A 17,021-nucleotide genomic window follows, 5' to 3' on the forward strand; every position below is an offset into this window, starting at 1 on the left:
CTATGGTTTTGGTTTATGCCTTGCAATGGTTTTGTTATGCTTGTAATGGGTTTTGGTTATACTCATAATAGTTTTGTTATGCCAAAAGTTAATGTGTCCCCAAAATGACTGGGGACACCGAAGTCATTCCCCCATCTAAATGCACAAATCATGTTGTGTAAATGCAGGTTCGGTCGAAGGCAGAAAAGCGAATCTACAATATGATTGATGTCTTGCGCGAAGGTAACATGCGATAATAGCTGGAAGCAATTGTGGAGTTCCAATTGATCAAAATTAGGGGTGTTGGGTAAAACAAAATTGAAGCTATAGGTAACTGAAAAAAGTCCGGAGACTAAAATCCATTGATAGTTGATCTAAATCCAGTTCTTTCTTATGCATCATCACCGGGAATTTACGATTTTAGTGAAAGAGGAAGGCAATTTTGGGTTTAGGGTTTTAGGGTTATATGCCTCAGCACAAATGTTACTGTGAGCAAACTTTTTTCATTAAATGCTCAAAGTTTGCCTTGATATGGATTGTGTGCATTTTTGCTTCATGAAAGACGTATGTGAGCCTTGAACGCTGATGGTGGTTCTTGGTCTCTATTTTGCATTTGCACCATCTACTTGAATTCCCTTATTATGGTTTGTCAAATGCTTTGCTCCTTGATGTTAATTGCTAATAGCAAATGTAGTTTTCTTTTTAAATCTCCACATCTTTTTTCCCTCTTACCTGTCAATTTGCCATCTTCTCAGTAAACTATTTTTATTCAGCTTTTTCACACGAAAAAAAAGACAGGAAAAAAGTCTTAATCTACCTACTCTATGTAGGAAAAGAAATCAAAACTAATACAAAAAGCAGATTAAAAACCTTAAACTGTCATAACCTCCTGTGTTTTTGTCCTACTTTATAAAAAAAGAACAAACTAACCAATAGTTACAGGTTTCAAATTCTGTTATTCAATTTGAATACAGTATATCTTTTCAGACGATTTTCATAAAATTAACTAGTCCCAATTATTTATGCATCATGGAAGATGGATGCTTGCAAGAACTTAGAACAGCAATGAAGTTTTCAAGAGTAAAAGATACCATGGTGGATTCTCATCAGAAGTTTACATTTTTCATGATGCCTTTTCTTTTGCCTTGTGAGTTTAGATTTTTCATGATGCCTTTTCTTTTCAGTTCTAAGATTCACATCATCAATACAATGAATTAATTTTAGAAAATTAAGAAAGAATTAACGCATAATTTTCAAGAACCACGCGCATACGCATATACAAAAACTAACTGTCCGATTATGAGCGAGTGTGTTTGTGTACGTGTGTGCCCAATTACGAGTGAGTTTTTATAAGCTTAGTCACATAATTCTTCAAAATAGCCTACACTCGTGCATTCAAAATTTAGATATTTTTTAGGTTCTTGAGAAACGCTTTCACGTTCCACTTGCGCTCCCGCATGGGCTTTATGTGACTTAGCCTATAAGTGTGTATTTTGCATGAAAATTGGTACTCTCTCCGTCCCCATTTAATAGTCTTATTTGGGAGTTTGTAACACTTTTCAGGACCCGGAGACCCTGCCGAGCGGCACCCCTGCCGAGCGGGTGCCGAGCGGCCAATCCGGCCGTTCATCTCGGAATCAACAGCCTGGATCGAAACATCTTTTTTTTTTTCCTTTTCTTTTTTTTAAAATCCGTTGGGTACTTTTACATCCGAGCCGTCCAAAACACTTTTGGACGGCCGAGATGCGCTCGGCACTCCTGCCAAGCACCCCTGCTTGGCAGGGTCTCCGGTTTCCACTTTTTCAATAGCTTATATCTCACAATATATAATGTATTAGTATGTAATTTCGAAAATATTGTCTTATAGAACTAATTGAGCTCTATCAAATAAGATTCATATAGCATTTGTAATTTATAACTGATTTAGAAATATAACTCATTTTTTATCCGGTTAGAATAGAACGAGAGACCGTTAAATGGAGACGGAGGAAGTAATTTACGAGAGTGTTTCTAATTTCTATTAACAGTCCCACGTTGCCTATATAAAAAAAAAAAAAAAAGAGCCCCACGTTAAATAATGACAAAACATAAACTCATTATATAATATATACTATTGATTTTGCACACTCATTTTTTTTATATCTACATTTTTTTTGTCATTTAGCAAAATAAATACATACACTTTTAACACTTTATAAAAAAAATGAGCCTGAATATAAAAAAGAGAGTGTGAAAATCAATTTCCGTTAATAAAAAACAATAATTTTTGGAGTATTATAGTTTCAAGTATTTCAACCTTAACAAGAAGTTAATGCTAGTTTTTTTTTTTTTTTAGCATTTTCCATTTATGATCTCACAATGACAATGATGGTGATGTCCGTAGAATGACCCACCCGGGGGCTCTGCTGCCCGAGGGGCACAGGAGCCCCTGCCCACACTGCCAAACGCTGTCGTTTTGATTAAATAAAAAATCTCGAATTTACGCATGGGCAGGTTGCCAACCCGGGGGAGAAGAGCGGCAAAGCGAGAACTCAGCAATCGATTCGGAATCAAATCCATAAATCAATCAATCACAGTCAAAAGTCAGAAGCTGAACACAGACTAAATATCCCGACGTAAACCACGAGAGCCTTAGAGACAAAATTTGATTATGTCTCTTTAGAATAATATGATCAGAATAATAAGATCTTCACATCCGCTCAAACAGATTAAAAATTGAACCACTTAATTTTTTAACCATATTTTTTAATATATAAACGGCGCTGCTAATATATAACGGAATCAAAAAATTTCAGTGCTCAAATTTTCACTCTGATTGAATCGGTGCACACTCCGATTGAATCGGTGCAAAGATCTTGTAAGTCTTATCATATTATTCTAAAGGATCGTAATTTATTTTTATCTCTAAAACTCTCATAATCACACTTATGCTCCATAGGGTCCTAATAAAAAATATATACTTAATATGAGAGCCCTAAAGATAAAAAATTACGAATCCTTTAGAATAATATGATAAGAATAACAAGATCTTTGCCCCGATTCAAACGGAGTGAAAATTTGAGCACTAATTTTTTTTAGGCCGTTTGTATATTAAAAAATATGGTTAAAAAATTAAATGGTTCAATTTTTAACCTGTTTGAACGGGTGTGAAGATCGTACTATTCTGATCATATTATTCTAAAGAGACATAATCAAATTTTGTCTCTAAAGCTCTCATAATCACGTCTAAGACTCTCATAATCACGTTTCTGCTCCATTGGATTGTGGATTGTAAATTGCCGGTTGAGATTTTTTATTTAGTCAAAACGGCAGCGTTTGGCAGTGTGGGCAGGGGCTCCTGTGCCCCTCGGGCAGCAGAGCCCCCGGGTCCCCGTAGAATTGCCCCAAAATCCCAGTCAAACAGTCGATCGATCGATCGATCGAGAGAGAATGGAAGATCGGGAGGACTTGAAGTCGTTACTACCGTACCTGCCAGTGGTGTCCCGCTCGTCTTCACTCTTCTGGCCATCCCAAGTTGTGGAAGCCCTGAAAGCGTTGTCAGGTGGACCCCACCACAGCCGAGTTGACTCCGGCGAGGTCCTTTTCCTCGCCATTGCCGACCTCAGGCAATCCCTCTCCCTCACTCACTTCTCCGACTCCCTCGCCTTCGCTGCCGCCGATGGTTACTCCCTCTTCTTCGACGACGTAAATATATTCTCCTATCCTTCCTCCTCCCTCGTTACACAACTTAGTTTAGTCCAAATTCAATCTTAATTTTTAGGCGTAAGAGTATTTGCGTGTGAAATTTGAACAGTTGATGTCTCGTGCTGAGGCGGCGAAATGGTTCGGAGAAGTAGTCCCAGTAATGGCGAATTTACTATTGCGGTTGCCATCTTTGTTAGAAGCTCATTACAAGGATGCGGATGGTAACGGAGGAAGAATGGGAGGAGTCAAAGCTGGTCTTCGCATTTTAGAGTCCCAAGAGGCAGGGATAGTGTTCCTCAGCCAGGTATATGCCTTGGGGTTCGATTTGATTACTATACGCAACACTTGCTTTACATTTTATTTGCATCCACCATTGAGTTGCTATACGTCTATATCGATATGTATGTGCCATCCTTGCCGAGGGGCCATGCTAATCTTCTCTGTATTGTTCTGATTTTCAATTGTTCCCAAAGGATACACCTTTGTTTGATTTCATTTCATGGAACTGTGCTTGTTTACTACGTATGATATTAGATTGTTGCTAATTTTGAAAGAAAAATTGAATAAATTAGGACAAAATTCATTGGCAAATCATAGCATGTGCAAAATGCACCATTATATTCGGCCTGCACAATAGTAAGGCTTTCATAGTTGATGCTAACCAAGGTGTAACGTACTTTTTGGTTGGGCTTCTTAAAGCTACTTTTTTGACAGGCTCCATCTTCTGGAATGTATATTGTAGGCTACTTGTGGATAGGCTTAAATTCAAGTTCAGACTAGCTGACTAGGAACCAATGCTCATCTATAATATCCATTGGTACTTCGTACTTACCACCGAAGTAATGTTTTATCTCAATTTCACATTTCATTTGAACACCAGATCTTAGACGCAGAATTCCTGACCAATACAGGCTAGTTTGCTCGCAATTCTCACTCTCATTTTTTATAATGTGTGAACTGACTCTCCCCATTTCTGGATTTGGAAGTTGTGCCAATAACAGTGTCACACGTCACCTATTTCTTAGCTTTAAGTGCGGACTCAAGCTGTAAAACACGTCAAAATATCCTCCATTATGCACGTGGAACAAGGTGTGGCAGGTGAAATTATCCAAGCACTACATACCAATGCAAGAGTACAGAAAAGATAAGGGCAAGAAAGGAAATGCATCCCAATGGCATTGAACTTTATTTTCGCAACTGTTGGTAAAATAGTTTCACTTTTCTCAACAGAGCCTAAAAAAAAAGGAAACAAAAAAACACATATATCACTAACAACTTTATTAAAATTATTTTATATTATTATATGTAAACGCTCTGGGACGCTCTCAATCATAGGTCTTCTTAGAAATGTCTTTTTCGTTCTCTTGCACCTGCACACTCTCACGAACTATGTGACACACCAGACTATAGTGGCATCTCGGGTATGTTTTGGCTTCTGTTAGACTGAAAAAATGTGCTGCAAAGTTACTGTTTTGCCTTGTATTTTTGAGTTGTACGATGTTTTTTTTTTTTTTTTTTTTTTTGTGATTGGAGTACTGGATATTGGCCTAGTTATATTTGTAAATGTCGTCTCATAGATTCTGCTTCAATAGTTGTACAGTCGTATTCATTTTGGACCCGGATATCATTTTGGCCTTCTTTTTGACAATGAAATCTTTGTTGCTTTCAGGAATTGATTGGTGCTCTTCTCGCTTGTTCCTTCTTTTGTTTGTTTCCAATCGCTAATAGAGGTCCCAAACATCTTCCAACAATCAACTTTGATCATTTGTTTGCGTATGTGACTGACTTCTAATTTCTCTGATATTTTGAATTGTCTCCTATATGTAGGAGGATACGTTCAAGAATAAACGTAGTATCTTGCAAAAAAGTATTGTTTCATGTGATACCATTATTGGCAGGTCAGACTAAAAAGTTGACAAGGTCCCTTTGTAGATACAGTATTTATTTAAAAGAGACAATCCTCTTCCTCTTTGTGGTATGTGTATGTTAATTACTTTTGGGGTTTTAGTGAGAGCTCGATGACTGAGCATTGATATAAAGGTTGGCTACCAACCAAAAATCAGTTGGCCCATTTGTAAGGTAAAAAATAGGCTCTTATTATCTCAAGTTACCTTCCCTGATGCTAATTGGAAGACTTAAGAAGAATATTGACTTCCCAGTCCGACAAGTGTCTTGTCTTAATTGTTAGTAGCCTTGAATAGAGAAGACACATTTAAATGCGATTCTGCATTTGATTGCCACTGTTTGGGCTGTCAAACGTGTTAAAATCATAAAATGTGCAAAGTGCTAGAGGAAAGAGCTCAAAAGCCTAGGCCACATGATCCGGAAAAAGAAACTAGAAACAGAAGGATAACTGCTGCTTATTGGAAGCTATCACAGTAGATGTGGGTAATAATGCTAGACATTGTTTTTTAACCTGAATGTTTCTAAATTTTGACAAGAGCATACTGTGGATGGCTATAAAAAACTTTGAAAGGTGCAATATTTTGTATTTTTTTTTAAACGGCAATTTTAAATTTTTTTTTGAACGGCACAATATTTTGTATCTTAATTCTTATCTAATTCTAAAGCCTTTATTTTTAGAATGATCTTTGTGTTTTCTTGTTGAATCATGAAAGTAGGTTCATTTCACATTCATTTGTTTTCAGGAGTCTCCATGAGAGCTATAGTGCACAGCAGGAGAACAAAATAAAATGCATCACCCATTATTTTGAGAGGATAGGCTCCCATATGCCTGTGGGTGTTGTCTCCTTCGAGCGGAAAGTTCTTCCATTGGAACATAGCCCTCCATGTGTTTCTTATCCGAAGGCTGATTATTGGAGCAAATCTTCTATTCCTCTCTGCTGCTTCAAGGTAACAAAGGGACAGTACCCGTGTTTATTCTTCAATTTTAGATTTAGTTATTAATAACCTGAAATTCAGCTTTCAATTGTTTGTCTTGGATAGTTTTCTTTTTCAACTTGATTGTTGTCGTCGTAGGTTTGCAGGTCTGGCTTGATAGAAGATCACTCTTGTGAAGGTCTTGAAGTGGATTTTGCAAACAAGTATCTTGGGGGCGGTGCTCTTAACAGGGGCTGTGTACAGGTTTAGTATTGTTGGAAAGAGGCACACTTATTCTTCCCTTAGTTTGACTTGTTCTTGCCTAGTACTACGTTTTTGTTGTTCACGTTCATATGCATGATCTGTTCTTGCCATGTACTACTTGTTGCCATGTACTACTTGCCTTTTGGTATTCGCTTGCATGTGTTCAGGAAATAACACTTCATTCAAATTCACTTACCTGGAGAAATTGCACTGGTTTAATGTGTTTCCGAGTTGACAAGCACTTTCATTCATGTTTCCCTAAGCGTTATCTTTGAAAGCTTTTAACTTTGGACTCTTGATATTCCACTGTTTTGTAGGAAGAGATCCGTTTCATGATCAATCCAGAGTTAATTGCTGGCATGCTTTTCTTGCCTTCCATGGCAGACAATGAAGCCATAGAGATTGTGGGCACAGAGAGGTTTTCAAATTATACAGGGTGAGCATACTACCCACTAGGCTTTAATTGAGATTTTTGCCAAGGGGTGTTTGAAAATTGTCATTTGCTACACGGTTATAATTGTTACTGCAATTGAATCTGCTTTCTAAGTCTATGATTCAGATTGATGTGTCTTAGTAGTCGATATTGTATAGCTGCTTTTCTTCTTGTTTCTATTTTAGGGAATGCGTAAAAGCCACGACTTATTATTGCATGAATGTCCTCATACATGGTGGTCTATCAAGTGTGTGTAGAGGCATAAAGAAGGCCAAAAAAGCCTCTCTAATTGTGACTCCCAGTTTACTTTCGAGTGGGAACCCATTATCTTACCACTTTCACTGAATCAAAATGGATAGCTACGTTCTCACTGAAACTTACATGCCAGACGTAAGTCACATCAATTCATTCAATTTCCAGTGCTTTTGATTTTGATGTACTAAAATGCTTATTTGAACCTTGAAAGTCCTTTTCAACGGCATAATCAGTTGAGTTATAATTAATATTAAAATGTGAAAATAATTTTCCTGAGCAAGGAAAATGGCAAATAAAAAGGAGAAGTGACTGAAGTGTTCAGTTCTCAGCTCTGTTGAAAAACTGTGTTTCCTGCGTGTTGAGAAAAAGGAGTTCAATTTTGCCTCAACCCCTCAACCACCCATTTCCACCCTCATTCTGAACAATCTGAACTTACCCACTTATGTGATTGGTCAATATCGAGCATAAGACTTGTAACTTGTAATGAGTGTTAAATGGATGGGCAATATATGTCAGATTACCTTACAGGTTAACTATGTACCACCATACTTGATGCCACAAACTACTACCTCAGTTAGCGTTCACTACTGCCAGACCACGTTCACTTTCTATGCCCTAAATCACTAATGTCACAGCACAATCAGTATTGCCTCAGCTCATTTACTACAGATACACCAAAAGAGTTGTCTTCATTGGGTAAAGAGGCAGGTTGGTTTTGGCTTAAAAAATTAAAATAAATGGGTCGGGTATGTGTGATAATATATTGCTAAGAGGCTTGTAATATGTCAATGACCCATTCAAGACCTGAGCAACCGGACCGATTTACAACTGCCCAAATCATCCCTTTTGAATATTAAATGCAGCTTAGCGATAACGTTACCTGTGTCATTGGGATAACATTACCATGTCCACCGGAAGTTTTTTAGTCTGATTGTTAGATGCAGCTTAGTGATAATGTTAATTGGACTTTGCGCTTACAAAATCTAGTTTTGCAAGTTTGCCACTGAGAATATATTCATGAAATTCCTTGGCTCACCCTCAGTTCTCTGGCAATGTCTGCCAAGCTTTAATGGACAAACTCATAGATCGCCTCTTCCGTTTTTCGTTGTTGTTGCAATGCCTCTAATCTAATCCATTAAAATGGGGCAGGTACGCTTCTTCATTTTGTTATTGCGGTGATAACATCGACAAGGTGGATTTAGATTCAATGGGAAGACGAAGAACAAGAATTATTGCGATAGATGCACTATGCAACCCAGGAAAGAAACAGTTTAGACTTGGGTGCCTTCTCCGGTATGTTATTTTGGGTTGTGACTTTTTGCAGTTGTTTGTGTACATCTGTTTGTTTAGACAGTGATTAGAGTTTATGGTCGTTTTTCATACTTCTCAACAACTTCCTCCTAGAATGTTGCTGTCTTTATGAGATGCTTCTTTAGTTGTGTTAAATTTACATGCTTTCTTCTCATAATCTATTGGGCTGATCTATGTTAATTTGGCAATACTTTTTCTCACCTAGCTTTGGGAGGGATTCATATTCAGTTGAGTCCTTTGCGTTGCATTAATGCATCTGCTCAGCATATTCTTTGCCAGGCTGTTGATCATTAACTGTGTCGCTCCTACTTATTTGCTTGAGCAGGGAGATTAACAAGGCATTCTGCGGCTTTTTTGATCAATCTAGATGTCAGCAGTATCAGAGACTGTTTGAAGGTGATGATTCTTGCAGGACTCAGATTGATCATGATGTTGAAGGTCCCGTAGCCATGTCCGGGGATTTGCTTTTGGTATCAGTTTGTCCTTCAAATAAATTATCAGTGACAGAAGATCTTCATATTTGGATAGTTTCTCCCTGACATTTTGTTTCCTGAGCTACCTGTACTGGGACTTTTAGAGAACTTTGGTTTGGATTTTTCTACATCGACATCTCAAGTTGCTTGGCTTGATTGGGTGTTTTCTGCTTTTCCATAGCGTCACGAAGCTCTGTCACTGACTTCTGAGTCCAACGAAGGAATATTTGCCGATCGTTTGATCAGGAGTTCTGGAGGAAAGATTATTCAGCATGTGGACCATCAAGATCAAATCGGTATTGTGACAGGGAACTGGGGCTGTGGTGCTTTTGGAGGAGACCCAGAACTTAAGGCCACCATTCAATGGCTTGCTGCTTCGCAGGTGATTTTCTGTCCTGCCTCATTTATCAGCACCCAGTTACTCACTGTTGTTATCACCTTGGTTATTGTAGGCGTTTGTGCATATTCAGAATGTTTCTCTACATATTACGTTTCTCGCTGATATTCAGTGTGTTTTTTCTTCTGGTATAATGTACAAATGAGAAAGTACTTCCCTTTTGACCATGGGCCTTTATTACGACTACCCTTTCATTCATGGTGATTTTGCAAGTCTCTCATGCTTTTCTTGACTCGTTAGCCAAAAAACAAACAAACAAGTAGACTCTTTATTTCTCTATTTTTTGCCTTTTAGGTAAAGGTAAAACAAGCTTGCTCAATTCACGATGCTCAATTTTGGGGAGTTATTTTCTAAGATTATCCATTTCCAGGACAGGGTTTTCCCTTCTGTTAAAAGACCTTTTGATTTGCTTTTTCTCTCTCATAACAGGACCTGACTCTTTATTTAGACCTTATGCAAAAGACTAAAAGAGACGAATTTTCAGATTGGAACGATAGGTAATCCAAGGGCTGTGAAGACGGTGTATGGTTACCGTCTGTAAGAAGCTGCTCTAAATTCAGGTCTATGAATATGATCTGAATTGAGGTCAAACAGAATGTGATCAATCCTGGGTGATCTTCGAGGACTTCAACTTGATTGAACTCCAAATTAATATTTTGCTTTAGGAGTTGTTTGGATTTGAGTGATTGATGCTGCGTAAGTTCACTGATTAAGATGTTTGCATAGACCAAAACAAGCACAAGAAGACTCCGAAACCATTGGATGAGGTGGAGAAGAAAGGTATGAAATGAGAGTGATGGGCGCTATACAAAGGGTAGGTTTCTAACAGGGAATGTGAAAAATCTCTGTGGAATTGAGGGGCTTAAGGAAGACCCTTATCTCAAAGGAATGTGTACCTTCATGTATGGTAATAGGAATGTGAGCTTGACAGTCATGAGGTCCTGGAGACTATGACTTCTCATACCGTATAAAGGGGGGATAATGACACTAGCGACTACATGTTAACATCAGAAACTTTTTCCCCTTTGAGAATGGAGATTCGGTGTCCGTTTCGTCCTTTATATTGTGACATAAGTTCCATTCAACTTCACAAGTTTTCCTTGAAAGTGGTTTACTAGTTGTTTGAAGGATCGTGCGTGTATAAGTAGTAGGAGTAGAATCTTTTCCTTGATTTTGTTTAATCATGGGGTCAGGGACGCAGCTGCTTCCCTATCACCTAATGTATACCCAACTTCTGGAAGTGTTACTGTTAGGCCAGCATATGTTTTTGTTACAATGCCTGCATATGAAGTTTCTGAAGTTTGTAAAAACATGAATCATGAGTACCTAAGATCTGTATCACCAATGAAATCCTATGAAACGTGCCTCATATACGATTCGGTTGACTGGTCTGAAATTTCATGGCTATGTTTTTGACATCGGTTTTCTGTTGATCTGGGTGCGTTTTGGCCTGTTACTTTTTTTTTCATTCATTCGTTCTCTGTTACTGTGGGCACCTTTCTTTCAGGCATTAAGACCATTCATCTCATATTACACTTTTGGGGTGGAGGCACTGCAGACTCTTGACCAGGTGCTTTTTTCTTTCTGAACGCGATGAGCTTTGTAGTTAAATTTCAGATAAAGCCAGAGCTGCTGTTTATCTTTGCCATGTGCAGCGAAAAGAATAGAGATTCGTACTTGTTCCAGGAGACTGGAAACCTCCTTAGTAGCTTATGTATGGTGCCAGGGAAATCTGTATTTGCCACCAAGACTTTCCAGTGGCGGAGCCACTCTATTCCCACTGGGGGCACCCGCCCCCACTGCACCTTTTTTTTTTAAATTGGTAGTTCGAGTTAACCAAATATTTAAAGCAAGCACATGTTATTAGATTAAATACTTGTTAAAATACGAATGACTTGTTTGAATTGTTACACAAATAAGCTCCACAAAATCAACGTCTGCAATCATATCAAAGTAAAGATTCGGTGAATTTATAGAAGAGTGAGTAATTTTCACCTAGTATGGACAGTGAGTAATATGTACATGTTCACCTAGTGTTTAGGTGTAGGAGTGAACAAAATAGTACTCCAAAACTTGAAAACTCTCATTTGTAACATGATGTAACAACCAACACGAAAATTAGGCTGCATCTCCAACAACCATCAAGTCATGGGTCGGTGGGATGTCGTTGGGAGTTGGCTACACTTTTTTTCCCCTGCACAATGGTTATTTTGATTTTCCCTCAACAGAAGCTGACCTGTTTGTTTCTGACATTGTTGAGGCAGGTTACTGAATGGATACTGTCCCATGAATGGACAGTAGGAGAGCTGTGGAATGTGTTGGTAGATTACTCAGCTCAAAGATTGAAGGGAGAAACTGACCTTGGGTTTTTCAGTTGGCTCCTTCCATCACTATCATCCACCTCTGATTCCATGATGTTGAATGTACCTCAAACGCCCTAACGTATTCTTTATTTTGTTTGTTGTATTGTATCTCTCCCACACAAACAGGCTCACACCATTAATTTTATTGCCTCTCTAGTCTCTTCTTTATGTTGATCGATTTGTTTTTGTTTTCTGCATCTGCGTTTGGATTAAAATATGTGTAGGGTTTGATGTGGAAAAATGAAAAGGGGAACAAGCAGTATTCTTCTTTTCGCTATGCATGTACTTGATTCAATCACTACCTTAATCAATTTGACAACTAAAAATTTGAAGGCTTTAATGGTTTTCATGGCGAATAGATGCCACATCGTTTCCTTGATGAGTCTAGCTCCTGTTCCCATTTCCAAAATCTACCAACCCACCTCCTTCTTGTTCTTCGTCCGCCACTTTTATTACTCGAAGTCTTACATCAACTCTTTGAATGATCAGGTTATATTTTAGTATCTCTTTTGTAATGTTCTTTTCAGTTTCTGATTGAATAAGGCTGCCGTTGGGGTCGGCTGCCGACATTCTATGCGAAACATGTTGGCTGTCAATGTTCTATGTGAAACGACATATTTCGAATGCAGGGATTGTTAAGGATGTTTTCCAGCCATCCGATCTCAACAAGATATTGACACGGTTTTGATCTGCCGTACTGAGAGTGAAAGGTCCGCAAGAAATTGGGAGATAAATTCTTCGTAGAGGATGTGAACCCATCAAATTTGTAAGTTGTTGGGAGAGGATATACCCGGAGCACTGAATAACTTCTTGTTGGCCATGTTTCATGTTTGGTGGCGAGATACGTTTGTCTTGTATGGAAGAAAAAGAAAAAGAAAAATGAAAAACGAAGTGACAGAACTCTTCCATAATTATTGTCTGTCGGCATGACATATGACTGAAATTGATAACTTTTAAAAGTTCAATGTGTAACCTACGTGAATTGGAAGTTTTTTTTTTTTAGTTTACCCAAAGGTGGGGTTACGTCAATAACCAAGGTGTAACGCAAAGTTATGTGTATTGACAGAGTAGCCATAGTTCAGAAGTTGTTGGGGAGGAGAATTTTTTGTCATGGTGGAGAGATCACATAATATGAAAACTAGTAATAGAATTTGTTCATTCTCTCGTGCTTCAATTTATTTATCCTGTTCATTGTTCTATAATTCCATGTAGTGTTATTACTTGTATGTAAGGGTTATTGGGTTTAGGGGTATTTTCACTTTATCACTCACGGTATGGTATACCTTGGCATCTGTGTCAGAGATTTTGCAGAGAATTCAGTGGGTACACAGGACCTCGTAGCTGAGCAGTATTTTACAAGAGAGAACCTGGTGTTGGAGACCGAAGTAGAGTATGCTTGAGATCCGTATTAGAACTAGAGTATGCAATGTATTTGGTTTAATAAATTGTCACACTTTAAGCATTTTGTTAAACTCTATACTTTTTTATTTCGGGTTTGTAATAATCTAATTTTCTCTTTTGAAGAATTCATACTTAATTGATGGAATTATGTTTAATTAAATTAACCTTTTCCTAGGAAATCGTTTAGTGATGCTTTCGAAATCCCTTGGAAAGTCGGGCGTTATAGAAATTGTTCTCTTTGAATGATTTCTTTGTAATTGGACTGGGTTGCTTTGGTTTGTCTTAGAACCATATTTTTTTTTTCCAACTTCTTAGGTTCTTAGTCCTATTGATCATCTCGGCATTAGGAATTGTTGAATACGTATCGTAATTTAGGGCTTCTCCGTTTAGATGGTGTCATGGTCGTTTGGTTTCTCTGCTCTTGGCTATTTCCACCCGGATAGGCTCTATGGGCATCCGAACAGGCCTGCTCTCAGTGAATCCGTAAGTTAGAGAGGCAAGAGTGATACACGAGATATTGTAAGAGAGAGCTTTGTATTTTTATCGCTTATGGTGGATTAGTCTTTCCTCCCCATGGGATACAACAACAAACAACGTATAATTTGTGTTATTGTGTGCGTTCGTTTTTTGTTCTTTATTGTTGATGGTCGACCAAATCATTGTTCGTTCCTGCACAACAGAAATTATGTTACATTGCCTTCGCATCATAAGGGGACATCCAAATCATCATCTACCACATATGTACAATTGAGCTTTTTACAATAAAAATTAATATACCACCACAATCAACATGAGAGCACCATAAGGAGCGTTTGAAGGCTATCTTTGCATATATTCCGAGTCAGGTGACCCCTCTTGATTTTGTCCTTGGTTTATTATAATTTAACCTTTGATATATCTCTTGCTTTGTCTAGAATTTTCTTTGAAATGTTGGGTTAGGAGTCACTCCTGCATTTGTTTGGCTTTTCTTAAAAGAAAGAGCTGGAGGTGGTGGTGGTGGTGGTGGTGGTGGTGACGAGGGTAGTGAAAAATAAGTGTTTGGTTGGAGATGACAGTTCGAATGCCATTTCTGCAAATGAGCTGCTTTTGTTCTCAATCTGTACAGTGCCTCAGTTAGACCACATAGGATTGCAAAATGGATCTGTGCGCGGCTGCTGGACAGGGTTGCTACACTCATATCATTACTGTAGGATAAGCTGCTTCTTATCCGTTCCTTTATCAGTAAGATACAAGTCAAAGAAGAAATAGATGAAATCGATAGTTCAGTACAGAACATACACAAATAATAGTTTAGGAAATATATACTTATCCCAACACATAATTCAACCATTACCCATGAGCAATATTTTAGAGTAAGTTTAGCAGACATGTATCCAAGGCCAGTTGACAATTAAGTTTAGCAGACCTCTTGCATAATAGATACTATTACTGAAAAGAGTTCAGACACTTCATGAAGTAGAGAAAGATGTCACTTATGTTATATCCCTTTTTTCCTCTGCTAGGCTAGTTGACATTAGAGCTCTGACCACCCTGCTAAAACACAAAATACCATTGGCATGTTCCAAGATCAGGCAACGGGAGTTAAATTGTTAATCAAGACATTGCTATTGAGCATTAGGTACAGAAGCCAAAATAATCAACTCCTAGACCCAAATATCAGATTTTACGATGCAATTTCACTTTAATGTTGTCCCAAAAAATTAATCAGTTTTTGGTTAGCTATGTACTCCTTCGCAGTTTGTTGCCCTTCTTTACGGCCTCTACAGGCTGTAAAATTTGACAAACATGTCACAATCATGCAGTTATATAACCACCTTTGATCACGATAACCAACAAGAGCGGCAAGAATCACCCATCTACAACCCTATTGATGCTACCGCCTACGTACTAAGGATTCGGCGATGGAATGTGCTTGACTTAATTTGCTAGGTGAATGTTGAGCTTTGCAAAGTAGACATCTATGCCATCCCCTACCATTACTAAGTGTCCATGTAAGATGGCTAGCACTGATAACTAGCATGCTTATTTCATGTCCAATGACCAGGCATTTATCAGAGAGAGAGAGAGAGAGAGAGAGAGAGAGAGAGAGAGAGAGAGAGAGAGAGAGTGCATTCATAATCCAAAAATAATTGCAGATCATAAGCTATAATTCTTAACTTCATCTAGATAAGATTTTCCAAGGGAGCAAAATTTCATAGAACATGTTAAGATCCAATTAGTAAAAGATAAATAAGGGAAGCGAGTCGGAGTGACCGATAACAATATTTTGTGCACAACTGCAATAAATCAAATAGAGAAAAGCTGCATCAGCAGTAACTAAAGCCCTCAAAATATTGAAGGAAAAATGCAATTCCAATTCCAAATCAAATAACACAAAACCAAGAATCAACCACAACTTACACACATACAGGTAGACAAGGAGATATATATAACAAGATGTAGTTGATGTCATGCAATCTTTTTACAAATGAAAGATTCACAAAACCTCCAATCAAAGTGAGTTCTTAAATTTCTAAAAAGGTCACCTGGCTTGTCAATAAGTTTCAGGGCTACCAGAAACAACCTCAAATGATTGCAAAACCATGTCGTAGTTGTTGCTAGCATCTTGTAGAATTTCTGCTCTACACTTCTTCTTCATACCAGCATCAATTGCCTCCAAAATAAGTATGAACTTGGTGGGAAGACCAACTTCCACATATTCCCTGAGCACTCTCACAAACTCGAGCTTTGCATGGAAAAGTTGACCAGCATTCATCAATCATACCCAACAACCCCAGCAAAGGCCCGTTCGATTGGTCAGATAACATAATGGCAATCGCGACTAATAGTGAGGAGGAAATTACCAATACAACATCACAAGGCATTTGTATCCCATGTTTAATGTGATTAATTGCCAACAGATATGTAATCTCTACACAAACTAAAGCGCATAAACACTGGAAATGCAGTCCACTAACTCCAATTAGATTTGCAATCCAATCCCATGTCTAGTCAAACGGCACAAACCAATCATATAGGCCAAATAACAATAAGCACAAACCCGATTTATAATAGGCATTACTTCTCAAATGAAATTATCGTGTTGCATTTGGACATGGCTACACTAACAGATAAAACGATACTGGGCCATCGGACGGCGGGCCATTCGGCGGTTCCTTAGGGACCGATTCTCCATCCCGATTTGTTTGTTCAACCCCGAAAATCCAACTCATTTAGGGAACATATTTATTACACCTATTGAAAAAGTATTTTATTTCAATGAAGACAGTGTAAAAAAGAATTTTGATTATCTAAAAAGTCAACTAGACAAACATTCTGGGACTCTTTAAAGTCTAATAGTGGACAAACAAATTGGGACGGAGGGAGTATTTTCAAAGTCTTGAAAATTTTAACAGTCGTTTTAAAGGAATGACAAGTCCAAAATTAAAAACACAAATAACTAGCCGATTGCGTCCAAACAAATAAGCATAAAAATGTAGCATACTATATATAAAGTTTGCCTTTGTCTAACACGACTTTACTTGATGTTGATGTGTTAGTGTTCTAAACACAAGTGAACTTATAAAATGGTTGTATTATATACTTGCATCATGAATCCTGCGAACATGAGCCACTGTCCTATGAGCTAAAACAGAATCTGC

At 38.0% G+C, this 17,021-nt stretch overlaps 2 protein-coding genes, 1 long non-coding RNA gene and 1 other non-coding gene across 8 annotated transcripts in view; 2 read left to right on the plus strand and 2 right to left on the minus strand.

Moving 5' to 3' along the window:
• Window positions 1-511, plus strand: part of LOC131301803 (4-hydroxy-tetrahydrodipicolinate reductase 2, chloroplastic) — a 13,674-nt gene extending 13,163 nt beyond the window's left edge. For both annotated transcript variants that reach the window (XM_058328248.1, XM_058328247.1), the window contains exon 9: window positions 168-511. In XM_058328248.1, coding sequence (XP_058184231.1) covers window positions 168-236 — 69 coding nt within the window. In that variant the 3' untranslated portion in view covers window positions 237-511. The remainder of the gene's footprint in view (window positions 1-167) is intronic.
• Window positions 1-16,801, minus strand: part of LOC131301804 (uncharacterized) — a 26,797-nt gene extending 9,996 nt beyond the window's left edge. The window contains exons 1-2 of one of the 2 annotated variants that reach the window (XR_009191439.1): window positions 15,906-16,482; window positions 14,655-14,910 (exon numbers count right to left, since the gene is read on the minus strand). This is a non-coding gene — a long non-coding RNA (uncharacterized LOC131301804). Of the gene's footprint in view, window positions 1-14,609; window positions 14,911-15,905 lie in introns of those variants that run through there. The other variant, XR_009191438.1, reaches the window with a different exon arrangement.
• LOC131301802 (poly(ADP-ribose) glycohydrolase 1-like) lies at window positions 3,323-12,147 on the plus strand. 3 transcript variants are annotated; one of them, XM_058328246.1, is made up of 11 exons: window positions 3,323-3,663; window positions 3,773-3,967; window positions 5,333-5,436; window positions 6,312-6,516; window positions 6,643-6,747; window positions 7,065-7,183; window positions 8,585-8,728; window positions 9,072-9,216; window positions 9,401-9,601; window positions 11,124-11,186; window positions 11,881-12,147. In XM_058328246.1, exons 1-11 carry the CDS (start codon window positions 3,409-3,411, stop codon window positions 12,055-12,057), a joined length of 1,713 nt encoding a protein of 570 aa, XP_058184229.1. In that variant the 5' UTR covers window positions 3,323-3,408; the 3' UTR covers window positions 12,058-12,147. The 3 variants fall into 3 exon arrangements, 1 of the variants encoding a protein (XP_058184229.1); XR_009191436.1 differs by lacking the exon at window positions 11,881-12,147 and adding an exon at window positions 10,046-10,227 and having other exon boundaries at window positions 3,356-3,663; XR_009191437.1 differs by lacking the exon at window positions 11,881-12,147 and adding an exon at window positions 10,101-10,227 and having other exon boundaries at window positions 3,356-3,663.
• Window positions 4,040-4,141, minus strand: LOC131302205 (U6 spliceosomal RNA). The gene has a single exon (XR_009191669.1). It is a non-coding gene; the product is annotated as a U6 spliceosomal RNA (small nuclear RNA).
• Window positions 16,802-17,021: the final 220 nt, after the last annotated feature.

The sequence above is a fragment of the Rhododendron vialii genome, chromosome 9a, assembly GCF_030253575.1.
Source record: "Rhododendron vialii isolate Sample 1 chromosome 9a, ASM3025357v1".
NCBI classification, from domain to species: domain Eukaryota; kingdom Viridiplantae; phylum Streptophyta; class Magnoliopsida; order Ericales; family Ericaceae; genus Rhododendron; species Rhododendron vialii.